Source organism: Herpailurus yagouaroundi, unplaced genomic scaffold (assembly GCF_014898765.1).
Source record: "Herpailurus yagouaroundi ecotype Mexico unplaced genomic scaffold, PumYag 162, whole genome shotgun sequence".
In the NCBI taxonomy this organism is placed as follows: Eukaryota; Metazoa; Chordata; class Mammalia; order Carnivora; family Felidae; genus Herpailurus; species Herpailurus yagouaroundi.
In genome coordinates this window covers 73,985,797-74,002,820 of record NW_024412403.1, presented here as the reverse complement: position 1 = coordinate 74,002,820, position 17,024 = coordinate 73,985,797, and the positions used below count along the sequence as shown (strand labels likewise).

Sequence of the window (17,024 nt, the reverse complement as noted above, 5' to 3'; positions counted from 1 at the left end):
CTATCCAGAGTAAACAATCAGAAAATTCAGAATGTGGGATATTCTACAAGACAATTTGCCTACACTCTTCAAAAAAGTAAGTAACATGAGATTATTAGCTACCATATTATCTATACTCCAGAAAAGTGGGGGACCAACATATCCAAAACAGATATAAGCAATAAGTGTTACGCTATTACATCTTGATAAAACATATGATACAACCATATTTTAATCATAAAATCTTTCTAGCAATATTGAAAATTTACAACATAGCACTAAATAAAAAAAAAATACCAAAACTGCCAAAAATTTGCAATATGATTATAAGGTAATACAAACTGCAAGAGTTGAGACTTTTGGGGATGTTAGGATGGGGTGAATATATTTTGCACGTAGGGGTGCCTGGGTGGCTCAGTCGGTTGAGCATCCGACTTTGGCTCAGGTCATGATCTCACGGTCTGTGGGTTCGAGCCCCACATCGGGCTCTGTGCTGACAGCTCAGAGCCTGGAGCCTGCTTCCAATCCTGTGTCTCCCTCTCTCTCTGCCCCTCCCCCACTCTCACTTTGTCTCACTCTGTCTCTCAAAAATAAATAAATGTAAAAAAAAAAAAAAACAACAACTTTAAAATATATATATGTATATTTTGCATGTAGGTGAGAGGTGAATCTTTGAGAGCCAGAGGGAGGAATTATGGTAGATGTAATAATGGTCCACTAAGGATATCAACATCCTAATCCCCTAAACCTATAAATAAAGATGAAAATAAATAAAGCTGTAAAGATTAATTAAAGCGGCACATAGAATTAACATTGATAATCACCTATGGATAAAGAAGATATGGTGTGTGTGTATAAACACACACACACACACACACACACACACACAAATGGAGTATTACTCGGCAATCAAAAAGAAGAATGAAATCTTGCCATTCACAGCTACGTGGATGGAACTGGGAGGGTATTATGCTAGGTGAAAATTAGTCAGAGAAAGACAAATATCACATGACTTCATTCATATGAGGACTTTAAGACACAAAACAGATGAACATAAGGGAAGGGAATCAAAAATAATAAAAAAAACAGGGAGGGGGACAAAACATTAGAGACTCTTAAATATGGAGAACAAAGGGTTACTGCAGGGACTATGGGAGAAGGATGGGCCAAATCGGTAAGGAGCATTAAGGAATCTACTCCTGAAATCATTGTTGCACTATATGCTAACTACCTTGGATGCAAATCTAAAAAATAAATTAAATTTAAAAAAAATTTTTTTAAAAGCATTGACAATCATGTAATTTGGGATGGAGAGATTATCCTGGAATTATCAAAGCAGGCCCAACATTATTACCACAAGGGTCTTTATAAAGTGAAAGAGGGAGGCAGAACAGAGAGTGCCCCAGTAATTGCTGGCTCTCAAAATAGAAGGGTGTCATGAGCCAAGCAATGTGGACAGCCTGTTGATACTAGGAAAGGTAAAAAAAAAAAAAAAAAATTCTCTTCTAGACCTTCTAGAAAGGAATGCAATCCTGCCAACACCTTGACTTTTGCCAAGTGAGACCTGTATTGAAAGGAACGTTAAGATAATGAATTTCTGTTGTTTTAGGCCACTACATTTAGGATAATTTGTTAGAGCAGCAATAGGAAACTAATAACGCTTATTCCACCATTGAACTAAGATGATCATCTGCTACTCTATCTACCTACAAAGGAAAGAGTGAATGCTCTATAGAGAATGATAACATCACCCAGAGCATTTACAATTTTTTATATAGAATGTACAGCATTAAATCAAATTGCTGGCCCACTAAAACAAAAGTAAAGAAGGAAGAAAGAATAAAAAACAAATAGAAATAGACACACAGATGAACTAAATATTGGTTTCATAAGATACTAAAAGTAGCAATAATATATTCATGAAGCCTGAGAAAAATATTCAAGAAACAGATGAAAAGGTGGCAATTTTCACCAAAGAAGAATCTATAAAAAATAAAACCAAATGAAATTTCTACAAGTGGAAAACACAACTGAAGAACTATACAAATAGGTTTAACAGCAGATTATACACAGTAGAAGATGAGCTTAAAAAACAGGAATATAGATCAATAGACAATATTCTACTTTTCTGTGAAGTGTATCCTTTCAGAAAATAATGAGAGACATGAAGTACACAACAAAAGACTAACATATATGTAACTGAGTGTCAGAAGGAGAGAAAAAAGTAAAGCAGAAGCAGGAAATATTTAAAGAGGTAATAGCCAGGAATTTTACAAACTGATGAAAGACATACCCTGCAAACCCCACCGTATACTGAATGAAGAAACTACAAGCCTCAAACAGGATGAATAAAACAGAAACTACACCTACATACATGATAGTAAAATTGCTGAAACCAGTCAAAGAAAAAGAATCTTAAAAACAGCAGAGGAAAAAAGATACATTATCCTCAAAAGAGCAACAAAAAGACTAATAAAACTTGTAACATAAATAATAAAGGCAGAAAAGGCAAACAAAAGACAATGAAATGACATTGTTCCAAAAAAAAAAAAAAAAAAAAAAAGCCAACTTACTATTCCATGCTTTGGGAAATAGCCTTCCAACATCAAAGAAAAACAAAGTCACTTTCAGCCAAAAACTGAGATAACTCTTAGCCATCAGATAAACCCTAAAAGAAATACCAAAGGATGCCTTCAAATTAAATGATATATGTGCTAGGAAGTATGTTGGTTTATCCGTACAAAACTATTACCTGAAAATAACCAATAAAATCTAGTCTCTTTATTATTATTAGTGTAATACATTGACTCAAAAATCCAAAGAGATGGATTCCCAACAAGCAGAAAACTGGGAATCAAAGTAAAACCATAAAGCAACAAGTTAACCATTAAAAAAAAAAAAAAAAGATCAACAGGAAGTTTTGTTTATTTAAAAATGAACACAATTCTGGCTAGAACTACGAAAATTAAATGGTTAGCTCCATTGATTTTAATTTTGCATTAGTATACACACTTTGCACACATCTTGTCTAAAAGGGACTCTAAAATACATAAAGTTAAATCCTGTATACTAATTGTCTGAGTACCCTCTCTACTTACCGCCTTTCAATTGAACTGTTTTACCGTGTACTGCACTGCTTTTTTTTATCAGTGAAAATTTTTATACTTAAATTTGAGTATGTCTGGGGCATCACAGAAAATATAAAAAATGTAAAGGGAAAACTAACTATATTTCATTAAAGAATCCTGACTTTTTTTTTTTTAAGTAATCTCTCTACCCAATGTGGGATTTGAACTTAAAACCCTGAGATCAGAGTCGCATCCTCCACTGACTGAGCCAGTCAGGCACCCCTTATTCAAAATACAAATTACTACAGGATTATAATCTAGTCAACTCTTTCTGTGAGAATTCTTCATCTCTGGAATAGGAATAGTGGTATAGTCATTTAACTCACATTGCTTCTCATCTAACTTCCAGATCCTTCCAGAGATATAATTCAAAGGAAATAGACTTCTGGTAATCTCAAATAAACATATATTTCCTCACAGTAGTTTTCTTCCATGACTTCTCAGTTTACTTATCCTTTGCTCTGACAGCATTTCAGTTGTAAATCTTTAAGGCATTGTGTCTTCCATTTTGTTTTTTTTTCCTCCTCTTCTTTTGCTCACTCTACCTTCTTAAATACTACAAACATAAAATCTATAAATGGCTCTTTTTTAACACCTTTACTGGTCTCCTTTTAAAACTTAAGTGAAGTTTGCCCATCTATTTATAGTCTTTCATTATCCACAACACAGATGATTTTCTTTTTTTTAATTTTTTTAATTTTTTTTTCAACGTTTATTCATTTTTGGGACAGAGAGAGACAGAGCATGAACGGGGGAGGGGCAGAGAGAGAGGGAGACACAGAATCGGAAACAGGCTCCAGGCTCTGAGACATCAGCCCATAGCCTGACGCGGGGCTCGAACTCACGGACCGCGAGATCGTGACCTGGCTGAAGTCAGACGCTCAACCGACTGCACCACCCAGGCGCCCCACAGATGATATTCATACATACAAGTAACATGTCTAATTCTTCATGCATTCTAGACACTCCCAACTGGTAGTTTATTTTCAAACTTCCTTTCAAGGATACAAAAGAGGAAAGGGAATTACCATTATTAAGTGGGTTCCTCCCTAACTACTTCTCTGAAATGCAGTATTATTCTTATTCATGGAGGCTGAGAAAAATTAAGAAACCTACCCAAAGGTTCTCACTACCAATAAGTGAAAAAGAAGTCAAACAGATCATCTGCTTTTAGAGTTATATACTTGATCCATATTCACTACCCTAAATAAGTGTTCTCAGTACAAATTATGCTTTGCCCTATCAACGGCACAGAAACTTCCAGTTAAATACTGCAGGTTAGATACACACCCATTTACCTCCATTTTCTCCAAAGTCCAATTAAAATGACAGGAAAAAAAATTTTTTTAAGCGCTAATCCACAAAGACAAAAAAGAGAAGTAATAACAACAGTAGCAACACAATTCTGGCAACTGAAAGGCAGATAAAAAGAACAGTAACTCACTTAGACCAGAGTCTAAGTCTTCAAAGTGCACTGGTAAAGCCAATTTGAAGCCAGAAGATTCACAATACAGAATCCCAAAATAGTTACTGAATATATGCTGAACAATGATCATGAGCAGCTTTCATGTGCTTACCGACCATATGTATATCTTATGTTTATCCAAATCTTTTGCCCATTTTTAATTAGGTTATTTGCTCTTATTGTTGAGTTGTAGAGTTCTTTATATTCTTTGAATACAAATCCCTTACATGATTTGCAAATATTTCCTACCACTCTAAAGGTCGAAGGTTGTCTTTTCACATTCTTGATGTGTCCTTTGAAGCACGAAAGTTTTAAATGTTGATGAAATCAAATCTGTCCATTTTTTCTTTAGTTGCTTGTAGTTTAGGCATCATATCTAAAAAACCATTGCTTAATTCAAGGCCACAAACATTTACTTCCATGTTTTCTAAGAATTTTATAGTTTTAGCTCTTATATTTAGGTCTGTGATCCATTTTGACCTAATTTTGCATATGATGCAATACAGGGGTCTAAATTCATTCTTTTACATGTAGGTATCCAGTTGTTCCAGCACCATTTGTTTAAAAAGTTATTCTTTCTTCACTGATTATACTGGAGCCCTTGTCAAAACCTGGTTTACCATAAATGTAAGGGTCTCTGGACTCTCAATTCTATTCCATTGATCTATATATATCTTGCTTTAATGCTAATACCTCACTGTCTTGATTACAATAGCTTTGTAGTGTTTCTTTTTCATTTATTTATTTATTTATTTATTTATTTATTTATTTATGAGAGAGACAGACAGAGTATGAGCCAGGGAGGGACAGAGAGAGAGGGAGACACAGAATCTGAAACAGGCTCCAGCTCCAAGCTGTTAGCACAGAGCCCAACACGGGTCTCAAATTCACCAGATCATGACCTAAGCCAAAGTCAGACACATAACTGACTGAGCCACCCAGGTGCCCTAGCTTTGTAATGTTTTTAAACTGGGAAGTGAACCCTCCAATTTTGTTCTTCTTTTTCAAGATTGTTTTGTCTATTCTGGGTCACTTGCATTTCCATATGAATTTTAGGATCAGCTTACCAATCTTCACAGAAATTAGCTAAAATTTTGATAGAGGTTGTGTTTAGTCTGTAGATCAATTTGGGATATTGTAATCTTAATAATATTAAGCCTTCTGATCCATGAACATGGAATATCTTTCCATTTATTTAGGTCTTTAAGTTCTTTCAGTGATATTATATGGTTTTCAGTGTTTAGTCTTATACTTCGTTGGTTAAATTTATGTTCATGCATTTTATCCTTTTTTGATGCCACTGTCAAATGGAATGATTTTCTTTGCTAGTACACAGAAATACAAATGACTTTTGTACACTGACCTTACATCCTGCAGCCTTGATGAACTTACTAGTTTCAACTGATTTTGGTAGATTCCTTAAGATTTTCTATATACAAGATAAATAATCTAAGAGTAAAGACAATTTTACTACCTTTTTTTTTTAAGAGAGAGCATGTGTGAGCGGGGTAGGGGCAGCAGGAGAGGGAAAGAGAATTTTAAGCAGGCTCCATGCCCAGCACAGGGCCCAAGACAGGGCTCGATCCCAAGATTGTGAGATCACGACCTGAGCTGAATCAAGAGTTGGATGCTTAACTGACTGAGCCACCCAGGTGTCCCACTATTTCTTTATTTATATAGATGCCTTTTATTTTTCTTTCCCACCAAATACTCTGGTTATAACCCCCACTACATTGTGGAACAGAAGTGGACAGACTTTTGTTCATGGCCGTAAGGGAAAACTTTTAGTCTTTCACCCTTAAGTATGATGTTAGCCAGGAATGTTTCATAGATATCCTTTACCAAGTTAAGGAAGTACTCTATTCATGCTTTATTATTTTCACCATGAAAGTATTTTCACCAGGAAAGTGTGTGGGATTGCCAAATGCTTTTTCTGTACCCATTAAAATGATTACAGAGGTGCCTGGGTGGCTCAGTTGAGTGAGCAGTCGACTCCATTTCGGCTCATGTCAAGATCCCAGGTTCGTGGGTTCAAGCCCCATATCAGGCTCCATGGTGAATGTGGAGCCTGTTTGAGATTCTCTCTCCCTCTCCCCCTCTGCCTCTCTCCCTCACTCACACTCTCACTCTCTCTCGCTCAAATAAAAAAAAAAAAAATACATAGTTTTTGCTCTTTATTCTACCAATGTGGTATATTACATTCACTGATTTTTGCATTCCTGGATAAATCTTACTTGGTCATGATATACAATCCTTTTTATATATTGCTATATTGGGTTTGCCAATATTTTATTAAGGACTTTTATAACTATTTATAAGGGATATCAGTCTGTTGTTTTCTTGTGGTATCTTTGGCTTTGGTAGCAGGGTAATACTAGCCTCACAGAATTACTTGGTCTGAGTGACACCTCCTCTTCTATTTCATTTAAAAAGTTTGTAAAAGAGTATTGTTAGTCACCTTTAAACACTTGGAAGAAATCTTTGGTAAGGCCATCTTGGCCTGGGCTTTTCCTTTGGGGAAGCTTTTTGATTAATAATTCAATCTCTCTCTCTCTCTCTCTCTCTCTCTCTAACTCTATTTAGATTTTCTATTTCTTCTTGAGTTGGTTTCAGTAGATTGCATCTTTCTAGGAATATATCCATTTCATCTAGCTTAACTTGTTAACTTGTTAGAATTATTTACAGTGTTCTCTTATAACCCTTTCTGTTTCTGTAGGACAAAGCAATAGCCTCCCTTTCGTTCCTGAATCTAGCAGTTTGAGTCTTCTTTTTTCTTGGTCAGTCTAACTAAAGACTTGTCAATTTTACTGATCTTTTTGAAAAACTAACTTTTGGTTTCATGACTTTTTCTATTGTTCTCTGAGTCTCAACTTTCATTTATTTCTGCTCTAGTCTTCTTTATTTCCTCCATCTGCTTTGAAATCAGTTTGCTCGAGATGGATGGTTTGATCACAGGTATTTACAGGTATAAATGTCCCTCTAGGCACTGCTTTAGCTGCATCCCATAAGCTTTGGTATGTGGTTTTATTTTCATTTGTCTAAAGTATTTCCTAATTTCCTTTATGATCTCTTCTCAAATCCACTGGTTATTTTGGAGGATGTTACTTAATTTCCACATATTTGTGAATTTTTCAGATTTTCTTCTGTTACTGATTTCCAATTTCATTTCATTGTGGTCAAAGAACATATTTTGTATGGTTTCAAAACTTTCAAATTTACTGAAGCTTGTTTAATAGCCTAACATATAGCCTATGCTGGAAAATGTTTCACGTGTACTTGAGAAGAACGGGAATTCTGCTTTTGTTGCATGACATGTTCTATAAATATCTATTAATTACATCTATTATAATTATACCTATTATATAGCCATTTATTATATATCTATTATTATCTTGTTTGTTTATACTGTTGTTCACATCTTCTATTTCCTTGTTGATCTTCTGCTTAGTTGTTCTACCCATTATTGAAAGTATTTAGAGGTGCCTGGGTGGCTCAGTCCATTAAGTGTCCAACCTTGATCTTGGCTTAGGTCATAATTTCACAATTCGTGCATTCAAGTCCCACATCGGGCTCTGCACTGGCAGCATAGAGTCTGCTTGCGATTCTGTCTCCCTCTCTCTCTCTCTCTCAAAAATAAAATAAACATTAAAAAAATACATATTTATGTCTCCAACTCTCTATTTGTTCCTTCAATTCTGTCAATTTTTGCTTTATGTATTTTGGTGCTCTGCTAAATGCATGTTTGTAGGTGTTATGTCTTCCTGATGGATCGACTATTTTATTATTATAAAAGGTCCTTTATCTTTAGTAATTTTTGTCTTAAGATATATTTTAGCTGACATTAGTATAGTCATTCCAGCTGTCTTTTGAGTATTGTTTGAATGAGTTATCTTTTTTGTCCCTTTACTTCCAATCTTTTTGCACCTTTGAATCTAAAGTATGCTTTTGTTCTAACTTTTTCAAACATATATTTTTGAGAGACAGAGAGAGACAAAGCATGAGCAGGGGAGGGGCAGAGAGAGACAGAGCCACAGAATCCAAAGCAGGCTGCAGGCTCTGAGCTGTCAGCACAGAGCCCAAGGCAGGGCTCAAACCATCGAACAATGAGATCATCAAATCATGAGTCGGGGGCTTAACCGAACTGAGCCACCCAGGCACCTCTAAAGTATGCTTCTTATATGAGTTTGAGCCTCACATTGGGTGTGATTACTTAAAAATAAATAAATAAAAATAAACGGTTGTTAAAGAAAAAACTAAAGTATGTTTCTTGTAAACAGATATAGTTGGATCATCACTGAAATTTTATATAAGAAAAAGTTTTAAAGAAATTAGGCCAAAATGCATTAAAAAGGCATACCCTCTTCTGAAATTGAAGAAACTACTGCAAAGACAAAATATTCAAGAGCAGTCAGTAAATTTCTGAACAAAAAAAATTATGGTAAACTTGTCCCACCAGATATCATAACAGACTATAAAGTATTGTAAATATTGACATTTGAAAAATAGATAAATACATTAGTGAAAAGGAGTAGAATACAGAAAAATACATATGTATGTATGTAATATTAAATCAAGAGGGAGAAAATTATTCAATAAAAGGTGTTAGGACAAGTGGCTTCCATTAGGAAGGAAAGAAAAGTAGATGATCTCTCAAAACTAAAATCCAGTTGCATTACATAAAACTAAAAATTACTATAAAATGATAGAAAAATATCCTATAAATAATAATGGCATAGGGGAGACTTTTCTAGGCAATACACAAAAGTCAGTTTTTAAATTTCTGTATGATAACAAACATCATAAACATACTTAATGCTAATTAATGCAGCTAATTAATGCCTGTAACTTGAGAGAGAGCACAAGAGTGAATTCACTTCCAGGTCCACCATTTGAAAATCTACCTTTAAGAAAGTGAATTTACAGGCACCTGGGTGGCTCAGGAGTTTAGGTGTCCAACTCTCGGTCTCAGCTCAGGTCACGAGAGTGTGGAGCCTGCTTGCAATTCTCTCTCCCTCTCTTCAGACCCCTCCCCCACTCGCACCTGCATGCATGAGCTTTCTCTCTTTCAAAATAAATAAACATTTTTTTAAAAAGTGAATTTAACTTCTCAAAAGATTGAGTTTGGGATTTTTTTATTTTAAAAATGAGGATAATTCCTACCTCACAATATATTTTAACATTCAGTGAGAGAATAGCTATAAAAGCATGAAATCTGGCATATTATAGAAGCTTGTTCTTCCTTAGTTCAACTTAAGTTGGTATTACATCAAATGAAGAATTACAACCTGCAATGGGGAACAGCAGGATTCCTGTATTTTGGTTCATGATAAAACTACTTTAAAATTAATTCCATTCTATTGTGTCTGAAAGAAAACACATTTCCCCTCATCCCTCGCCCACTATATTTGCCATGTGTAAAGTGTCAGTTGTTAAGAGTGGATCTGTTTCAAAGATGGAAGGTAAAGTGGCAATGCAGCCAGGATTGGCACTAGTTTAAGAGCAAAACATAACTAATACATATATAATTACATCTTATGTCAATGTCTTTTACCCATTAAAACCTTTCTCCACAAAACATCTTTTTTAAGATGGTTTTCCTAAGTTCTTCCAACAAGGATCATATCTGAAATAGAAACTACAAATGGAAAATCTTCAGAATGGTGCACAATAAACACCGTCTAGGATAAAACATAAATGTATCAGGTAAAGACTAAAGTTTTAAAGACTTGCTAATGCCAATATTTTTACATTTGAACACTGGTTAGAACAAAAATGCTTCAGAATTCAGAAAGCGCAAATTCATTCAACTTTTTGTTTCAAACAAAATATTCACTTCCTGCATGAACCATAATATGTTTAAGTAAAGGAAAAGCACAATTTTTATTAAAATTTTAAAGAGCAACTACACAAAAATTTAGGGTCCAAACAAATTCAAACTTCTTCAAGATATGTTGGTCAAAATGGAAAATTCCCACTTAAAAAAAAAAGTACACTTAAACGTGTACTTTCTTGTAGAGTTTTAGATGAACAAGATTTTGACCTTTAGACTGGTTTTTAAAAAACTAAAAAGGGAATTTTTATTTACACAAAATTACACAATGAAATGTGCCCTCCAATCTAAAAACAAAACCAAAAAAATGCGCTTTGGAATGTAAAAGTAACCATTGGCTTTGGCTCTATTCAAATTACTAAAGACAACGTTGCAATAGTAACATCCTCTCCCTACTTCAACCAATCCCCCCACTATTTTCCTTCTCAACTTAGCAAGAAAATTAATGTTTACACTTGAACACTGATGACATTTTTCTTCAGCAAGATCTGCCTTCTGCATCAATTCTATAGCATCCCAGGTAGTTATGTCTCCACGCCAGACTTAAATGCCATAAGGTTCGTTTGTGAAGGTGCGCCTGGATGGCTCAGTCAGTTAAGAATCCGACTTCGATTCAGTTGTGATCTCCCAGTTCATGGGTTCAAGCTCCACATCAGGCTCTCTGCTGTCAGGGCAGAGCCTGCTTCAGATCCTCTGCCCCCCACCCGAGCTCATGCTCTTGCTCTCTCTCTCAAAAATAAACATTAAAAAAATACGTATATTTTTTTAAGATTCACTTGTGAAGGAAAATAAAAGTAAGAATCAGTTTTAAAAAAAACAACAGATCAGGACACTACAAGGAATAAATAGTGTAGCTGCCTTACTATGAGAAAACAAAAATGAAAGAAAAGAAGCCCAGCCCTCACAAACCTAATACGAAAGATTCAATATATCACCCACAACATGCACAATACTCTTAAAAGTCAAGTTTCTCTTATACATAAAGCATATGAGTAAAAGACTCTAAAATATTCTCTTCAAATGCTATACAAACTTCATACTAATGGGGTTATAGAAAGACTGGAAAAATTAGGAATGCGAATGATGAGACTTTTACTTCTCAGCGTACTTCCCTCTTTTGCAAATCTAATCTAGTTCCAAAAATGTACACCAGATATTGGAGTTCTTTGAATCTTGATTTCTCTTCCCAATTTGCAGCCAACAATAACTGGAATACTGGAAGCAACTCTTGAAAAATCTCTAATATTTAATTAAAATTGAACAGACATTATATTCAAGTTTAACAAAATTCACTATAATATTCCCTACAACTTAATCAGTATCTTTCCCTCTTATTTTATATTCTTTGATTTCAAAAACAGAGACATCACATGGTCTATGAACAAAACCAGTGGCTACAAGTATTTCCATATCACTTCTCTCAACTTTTTTTAAAACATCAAACTTAAAATGTGAAATAAATTGAGCACACAGCCACATTCTCCAGAGGGAAAACGCTGTTACTTCATTAAAAAAAAAAAAAAAAAAAAAGTTGGGGCACCTGGGTGTCTCAGTCTGCTAAGCTTCCAATTGTTGATTTCTGCTCAGCTCATGATCTTGTGGTTGGAGGGATCCAGCCACACTTGGAGGCCTGCACTGACAGCAAGGAGCCTGCTTGGGATTCTCTCTCCCGCCCCCCCTTCCCCTCCCCCGCTTGTGTGCTCATGCTCTCTCGCTCTGTCTCAAAATAAATAAACTTAAAAAAAAAAAAGGCTGAGTCATATAAATAAAATTCACAAAAAGCAGAGTATTCTGAGGTACACTTCAAAAATTACTTCATTCGCCACAGTCTGGACTGTAACCTACAGAGCTGTCCTAAGCAACCCATGTGTGTCTCCTCCTGGACCTTTATTCACACAGAGCATAAAACTTTTAAAAACTAATACCAACAATAGCAATCAAACCAGATGCAGCTTTTTACAAGCAACAGCCCTAGCCCTAAGCTCCAAATAAAATTAACACTCCTCCCCCGCCAAAAAAAAAGCAAAAGTCAAAACAAAAACACGTTCTTAAATTTTCTCTTAGACGTAGGAGTTCCTTAGCTTTACAATTCTTTTTCTTTGCTTTTCACTGAAAAGAGAATGGGAAATCAGTGATAAGAACGAACAGTGAGTTCCCAGGAGAAGGATACAAGAATTTACAATGAGGCTTGGCCTAGAGATCATCGGGCACACACACACCAATGCTCAGGGAGCGCTTTCAAGAAATGTCAGTGTCTAACTCAAGTCTATGGCCGCATTTTTTTTTTTTAAGGCCTAAGGACAGCCTTATAAATGGCCATAAAATACAATCTATCAAAACTATTCTCCAAAAACAATTAAGAGTGTCCTAGGATGCCCGGAACGTCAAGAACAAGTACTTTGGACGCCCTCGGGACTGCCGCCTCTCACATGGGAAGCAGGCCAGCCCATGTGAATCGGAGTGCCACCACGTCGGTTTACGTGACAGATCCACTGGGAGCATCCGAGTGTGATCCGGGGCCCTCCCGGACGGACGCTGCTGGAAGAGGAACACACATGCAATCTTCAGGGCCCTCCTACTTCCGTTCTCAAAACAGAAATGCACTGTTTCTCTTAGTCCTCAGCCCTCAGCCCAGTACCTCTCGACAGCGGGGAGAGCTCAAGTGGAAAGAAAAGCAGACCGTCTCGCGTCAGGGTGCATAGAATGCGGGTTGGTCAAAGCCCTCCCGCCCCCAACTCCGGTGCAAATCCACCGCCAGCGCCTCCCGGAGCGCCCCCCTGGCAGGGGACACGCAAGCAGCAGCAGTCCCAGTTCGCCCCACTCCTTCCTCCCCGGGGTAAGGGCGAGCGGAAAAGCGCAAAGAGGAACTAAGTGAACTGCAAGAGGGTGCCCTGCAAGCTCCTCAAAGAGGGGGTGGGGTGGGAGTGGAAACGAAGAAGGAGCGGAAGGAAGGGGAAAAGAGCAGCAAGAGGAAGGGGACGAGAGCGCGCGCCCGCAAAGGGCACGAGTCTCCGGGGACGCGGCTGCACCCTGGTTCCTCGAAGCGGACGGTGCTCCCGGCGTCTGGGGCGCTCCTCCCCAGGGCAGAGGGTGAGGAAGCGGGACGAGGGGGCGACGTCCCCCTCCCGGCCCAGCCTCAGCCCTCAGCAAGGGTCGGTTGGGGCTGCAGTGCCCTCGCCGGGTCCGAGCTGCGACAACGGCCGCTGGCCTCGTCGGAAGGCGCGGACTGCAGGGCCCTCGGCGCGCTCAGCGGGCCTGCTTTCACGCCCCCACCCCCGGGGGAGGCAGCTCCGGGGTGACGGCCTCTGGGCGGCCTCGCCGGTTACCTGAAGCGGGGCGAGTCCTTCAGACACTCTTCGAAATCCACCGTCATCTTCATCCTGCCTCCGCCTCGCCTCGCAGGCGGCGCGAGAAGAGCCGAGGGAGCCGCGGGAGCGGCTGCGCTGGGGACAGACAGCTACGGCTGGCGCACGGCCGCGACTAGCGCTGCGCGGAGCTGCGGAGGGCGCCTCGCCCGCTGGTCATAGCAGCCGCGAAGACGGTGGCGGCAGCGGCGGCTCGTCAGGCCCCAGTCCGGCCCCTCTTCCTCCCGCCCCCAGCTGAGCGGCGGCCACAGGGAAACCGCCCGGGAGTGACAGCCTCCGCCAGCCAGCCACGAAGCCGGCGGCCAATGGGAGGGGCTTCCGGAAGCACCGCCTGCGGGCGCTCCGGCAACACACCTGAGCGACGGCAGCTCGAGCCAATGAACAGCGCGACCGTGGGTGCCTCCTTGCCACAAGCGTCCCCGAGGGCCAACCGGGAGGCGCAGGAGTCGTTAGGCGGGACGCACCGGTTGCTGGGAGGCCAGCGGCTGAGGCTCCTTGGGAAGGAAGTCACGTGGGTGGCTGCGCGCCGCGCTTCCCTCGGAGCCTCCGCCTCTTCTCCGGCTTCTCAGCCCCGCCCTGCTGAGCTGCCAACGCGGAGGAGCCGCCGCCTGCAGGTCTGAGGAAGGAGAGTTGCTTTTCAAGGCAGCTTTGGCAGAAATCTGTAGAGGCTGGGAGTAGAATTACCGAAGGAAGAGATAGGCTAAGCCACCACTTTCTTTCCGTTTAGAGAAACTGAGGTCAGGAGAGGAGCGAGGGTAGCTTTAATGATAAAATCCGTCTTTCACTAACTAACTTCACCTTGTAATAACTTGGAAATATCTCCCACGTATATCTTCTCATATAACTAAGAGACTACTTCCTGAAGGAGCTGGCATTTGGGGTGAGCATCGAAAGGTTCAGAAGGATTCCGACAGGTAGAAGTAGGTCGTTTCGTATGGAGAAAAGCTTTCAAAACCGCTGAACACATTTCTCCTTACTGACACTTTTCTCTCAGTAGCTTTCACCAGTTCAAAGATGATAGGGTTCTGAAAATCAGGCTCACTTCCTCCAACTTGCAACACCTGCCCACCGATCCACGATTGATTTGGAGCCGTGCAAGATATGCATCGCCTGATCCAACCAGGCAGGTATTTCTGATTTTAAAATGCCATTGACTGGGGAAAAAAAGGATACATTATATTTAAATGTAACCCAACCTAAAAAGTATAAGTGTATCCATGAAAATGCAACAAAAAGAGACACCTGGGTGGTTCAGTGGGTTGAGTGTCCAGCTTCGGCTCAGGTCATTGATTTCAGGGTTCCTGGGTTCCAGCTCCACCTTGTGCTCTGTGCTGACAGCGCAGAGCCTGCTTGGGATTCTGTCCCCTTATCTCTCTGCCCCCCCCCCCAAAAAATGAATAAACATTAAAAAAAAATTTTTTTAATGCAACATAAATGTTGTAACAGCATAGTGGCTGTGAGCGAGAGTCTGGAGGCAAACTTCCTGGATTTATCTCCTGTCCTTCTTATACTGCCAAATGAAGGTAACACCACTGATCTGATAGAGTTGCCCTGAAGCTGAAATAAGAACTCTAAAGACAAAATCCAGTGCCACATAGTAACCATTCAGTAAATGTTGGCTATTATAATTGTACCACTTTCTTCTTCGGTGCCTTAATCAAAGTTTAAATGTAAGCCTTCTCACTTCCACTGCCTGAAGTCTTATATAACCATTTTGACCATCTGGCTAAGTGTAGCGTGATGGCATGATGTTTTACATAACCCATGGTTGTATCTTGATCTCCTTGGCACCTTTAGAAATAATATACAAGCACTATGTATGTTTCTTCTTTGGTTATAAACGTGGTTTCTTTTTTACTTTATTTTTTTATGTTAATTCTAGTTAGTTAACATACAGTGTTATATTAGTTTCAGGTATTCAATACAGTAATTCAAAACTTCTATACATCACCCTGTGGTCATCAGGACAAGTGCATTCCTTAATCCCATCTATTTCACCCATCCCCCCCCCAACCATGATCAGTTCTGTATAATTAAGAATCTGTTTCTTAATTTGTCTCTCTTGTAGAGCAGATCAACGAAACCAAGAGTTGGTTTTTTGAAAAAATAAACAAAATTGACAAACCTCTAGCCAGGCTTCCCAAAAAGAAAAGGGAGATGACCCAAATAGATAAAATCATGAATGAAAATGGAATGATTACAACCAATCCCTCAGAGATACAAACAATTATCAAGGAATACTATGAAAAATTATATGCCAACAAATTGGACAACCTGGAAGAAATGGACAAATTCCTGAACACCCACACTCTTCCAAAACTCAATCAGGAGGAAATAGCTTGAACAGACCCATCACCAGCGAAGAAATTGAATCGGTTATCAAAAATCTCCCAACAAATAAGAGTCCAGGACCAGATGGCTTCCCAGGGGAGTTCTACCAGACGTTTAAAGCAGAGATAATACCTATCCTTCTCAAGCTATTCCAAGAAATAGAAAGGGAAGGAAAACTTCCAGACTCATTCTATGAAGCCAGTATTACTTTGATTCCTAAACCAGACAGAGACCCAGTAAAAAAAGAGAACTACAGGCCAATATCCCTGATGAATATGGATGCAAAAATTCTTAATTTGTCTCTCTTATTTTTTTCCCTTTGCTTGTTTGTTTTGTTTCTCAAATTCCACATGAGTGAAATCATATGGTAACTTGGTCTCTTTTTTTAAATTGAATGGCAAATCCCTGGAATCTACACAGCTTCTTTTGATAACTGGAAACTAATGACAGTTAAATGTTCAGTGTCCTCAGACACTTCAGTTGGTCAAACCAACCTCTTCTAGATTTGTAACTTCTGTGTCAAATTTAGAAAGAGAGGTGGCCATTTCTACATTTAACTGTATTCCTGATGCATGGCAACTAATCTGTATATATAATAACTTACTGTTTCAGTGCTTCAATGCAATGTAACCTTTTGGAAGAGGCCTAAGTGACACTTTGGGATTCAAATTAAAATTCAGCTGCATGGCACCATCAATGAAAATTAGTAAGCTAATTATCAAAAATTAACATTTTCCTTCTGTAGACAGCTAAATTTATGTATACCCAGTTAGTGATAACACTGTCAAAAAATTTTTTCTGCCCTGTGGCAAAGCAAGCATTTGGGGTTGTCAGTTGTAGAATATGTCCTAAATTAAGAAATATTAAAAGTGGGTTAGGGTGGGAAGTAAGTCTTAGAAGTAACATAATACTATGATTCTTAACTT

At 38.8% G+C, this 17,024-nt stretch overlaps 1 protein-coding gene across 8 annotated transcripts in view; it reads right to left on the bottom strand.

Moving 5' to 3' along the window:
* Window positions 1-13,949, bottom strand: part of ACAP2 (ArfGAP with coiled-coil, ankyrin repeat and PH domains 2) — a 151,849-nt gene extending 137,900 nt beyond the window's left edge. For 2 of the 8 annotated variants that reach the window (XM_040484926.1, XM_040484925.1), the window contains exon 1: window positions 13,729-13,946. In XM_040484926.1, coding sequence (XP_040340860.1) covers window positions 13,729-13,781 — 53 coding nt within the window. In that variant the 5' untranslated portion in view covers window positions 13,782-13,946. Of the gene's footprint in view, window positions 1-13,040; window positions 13,128-13,728 lie in introns of those variants that run through there. The other 6 variants (XM_040484929.1, XM_040484927.1, XM_040484928.1 and 3 more) reach the window with 5 other exon arrangements.
* Window positions 13,950-17,024: the final 3,075 nt, after the last annotated feature.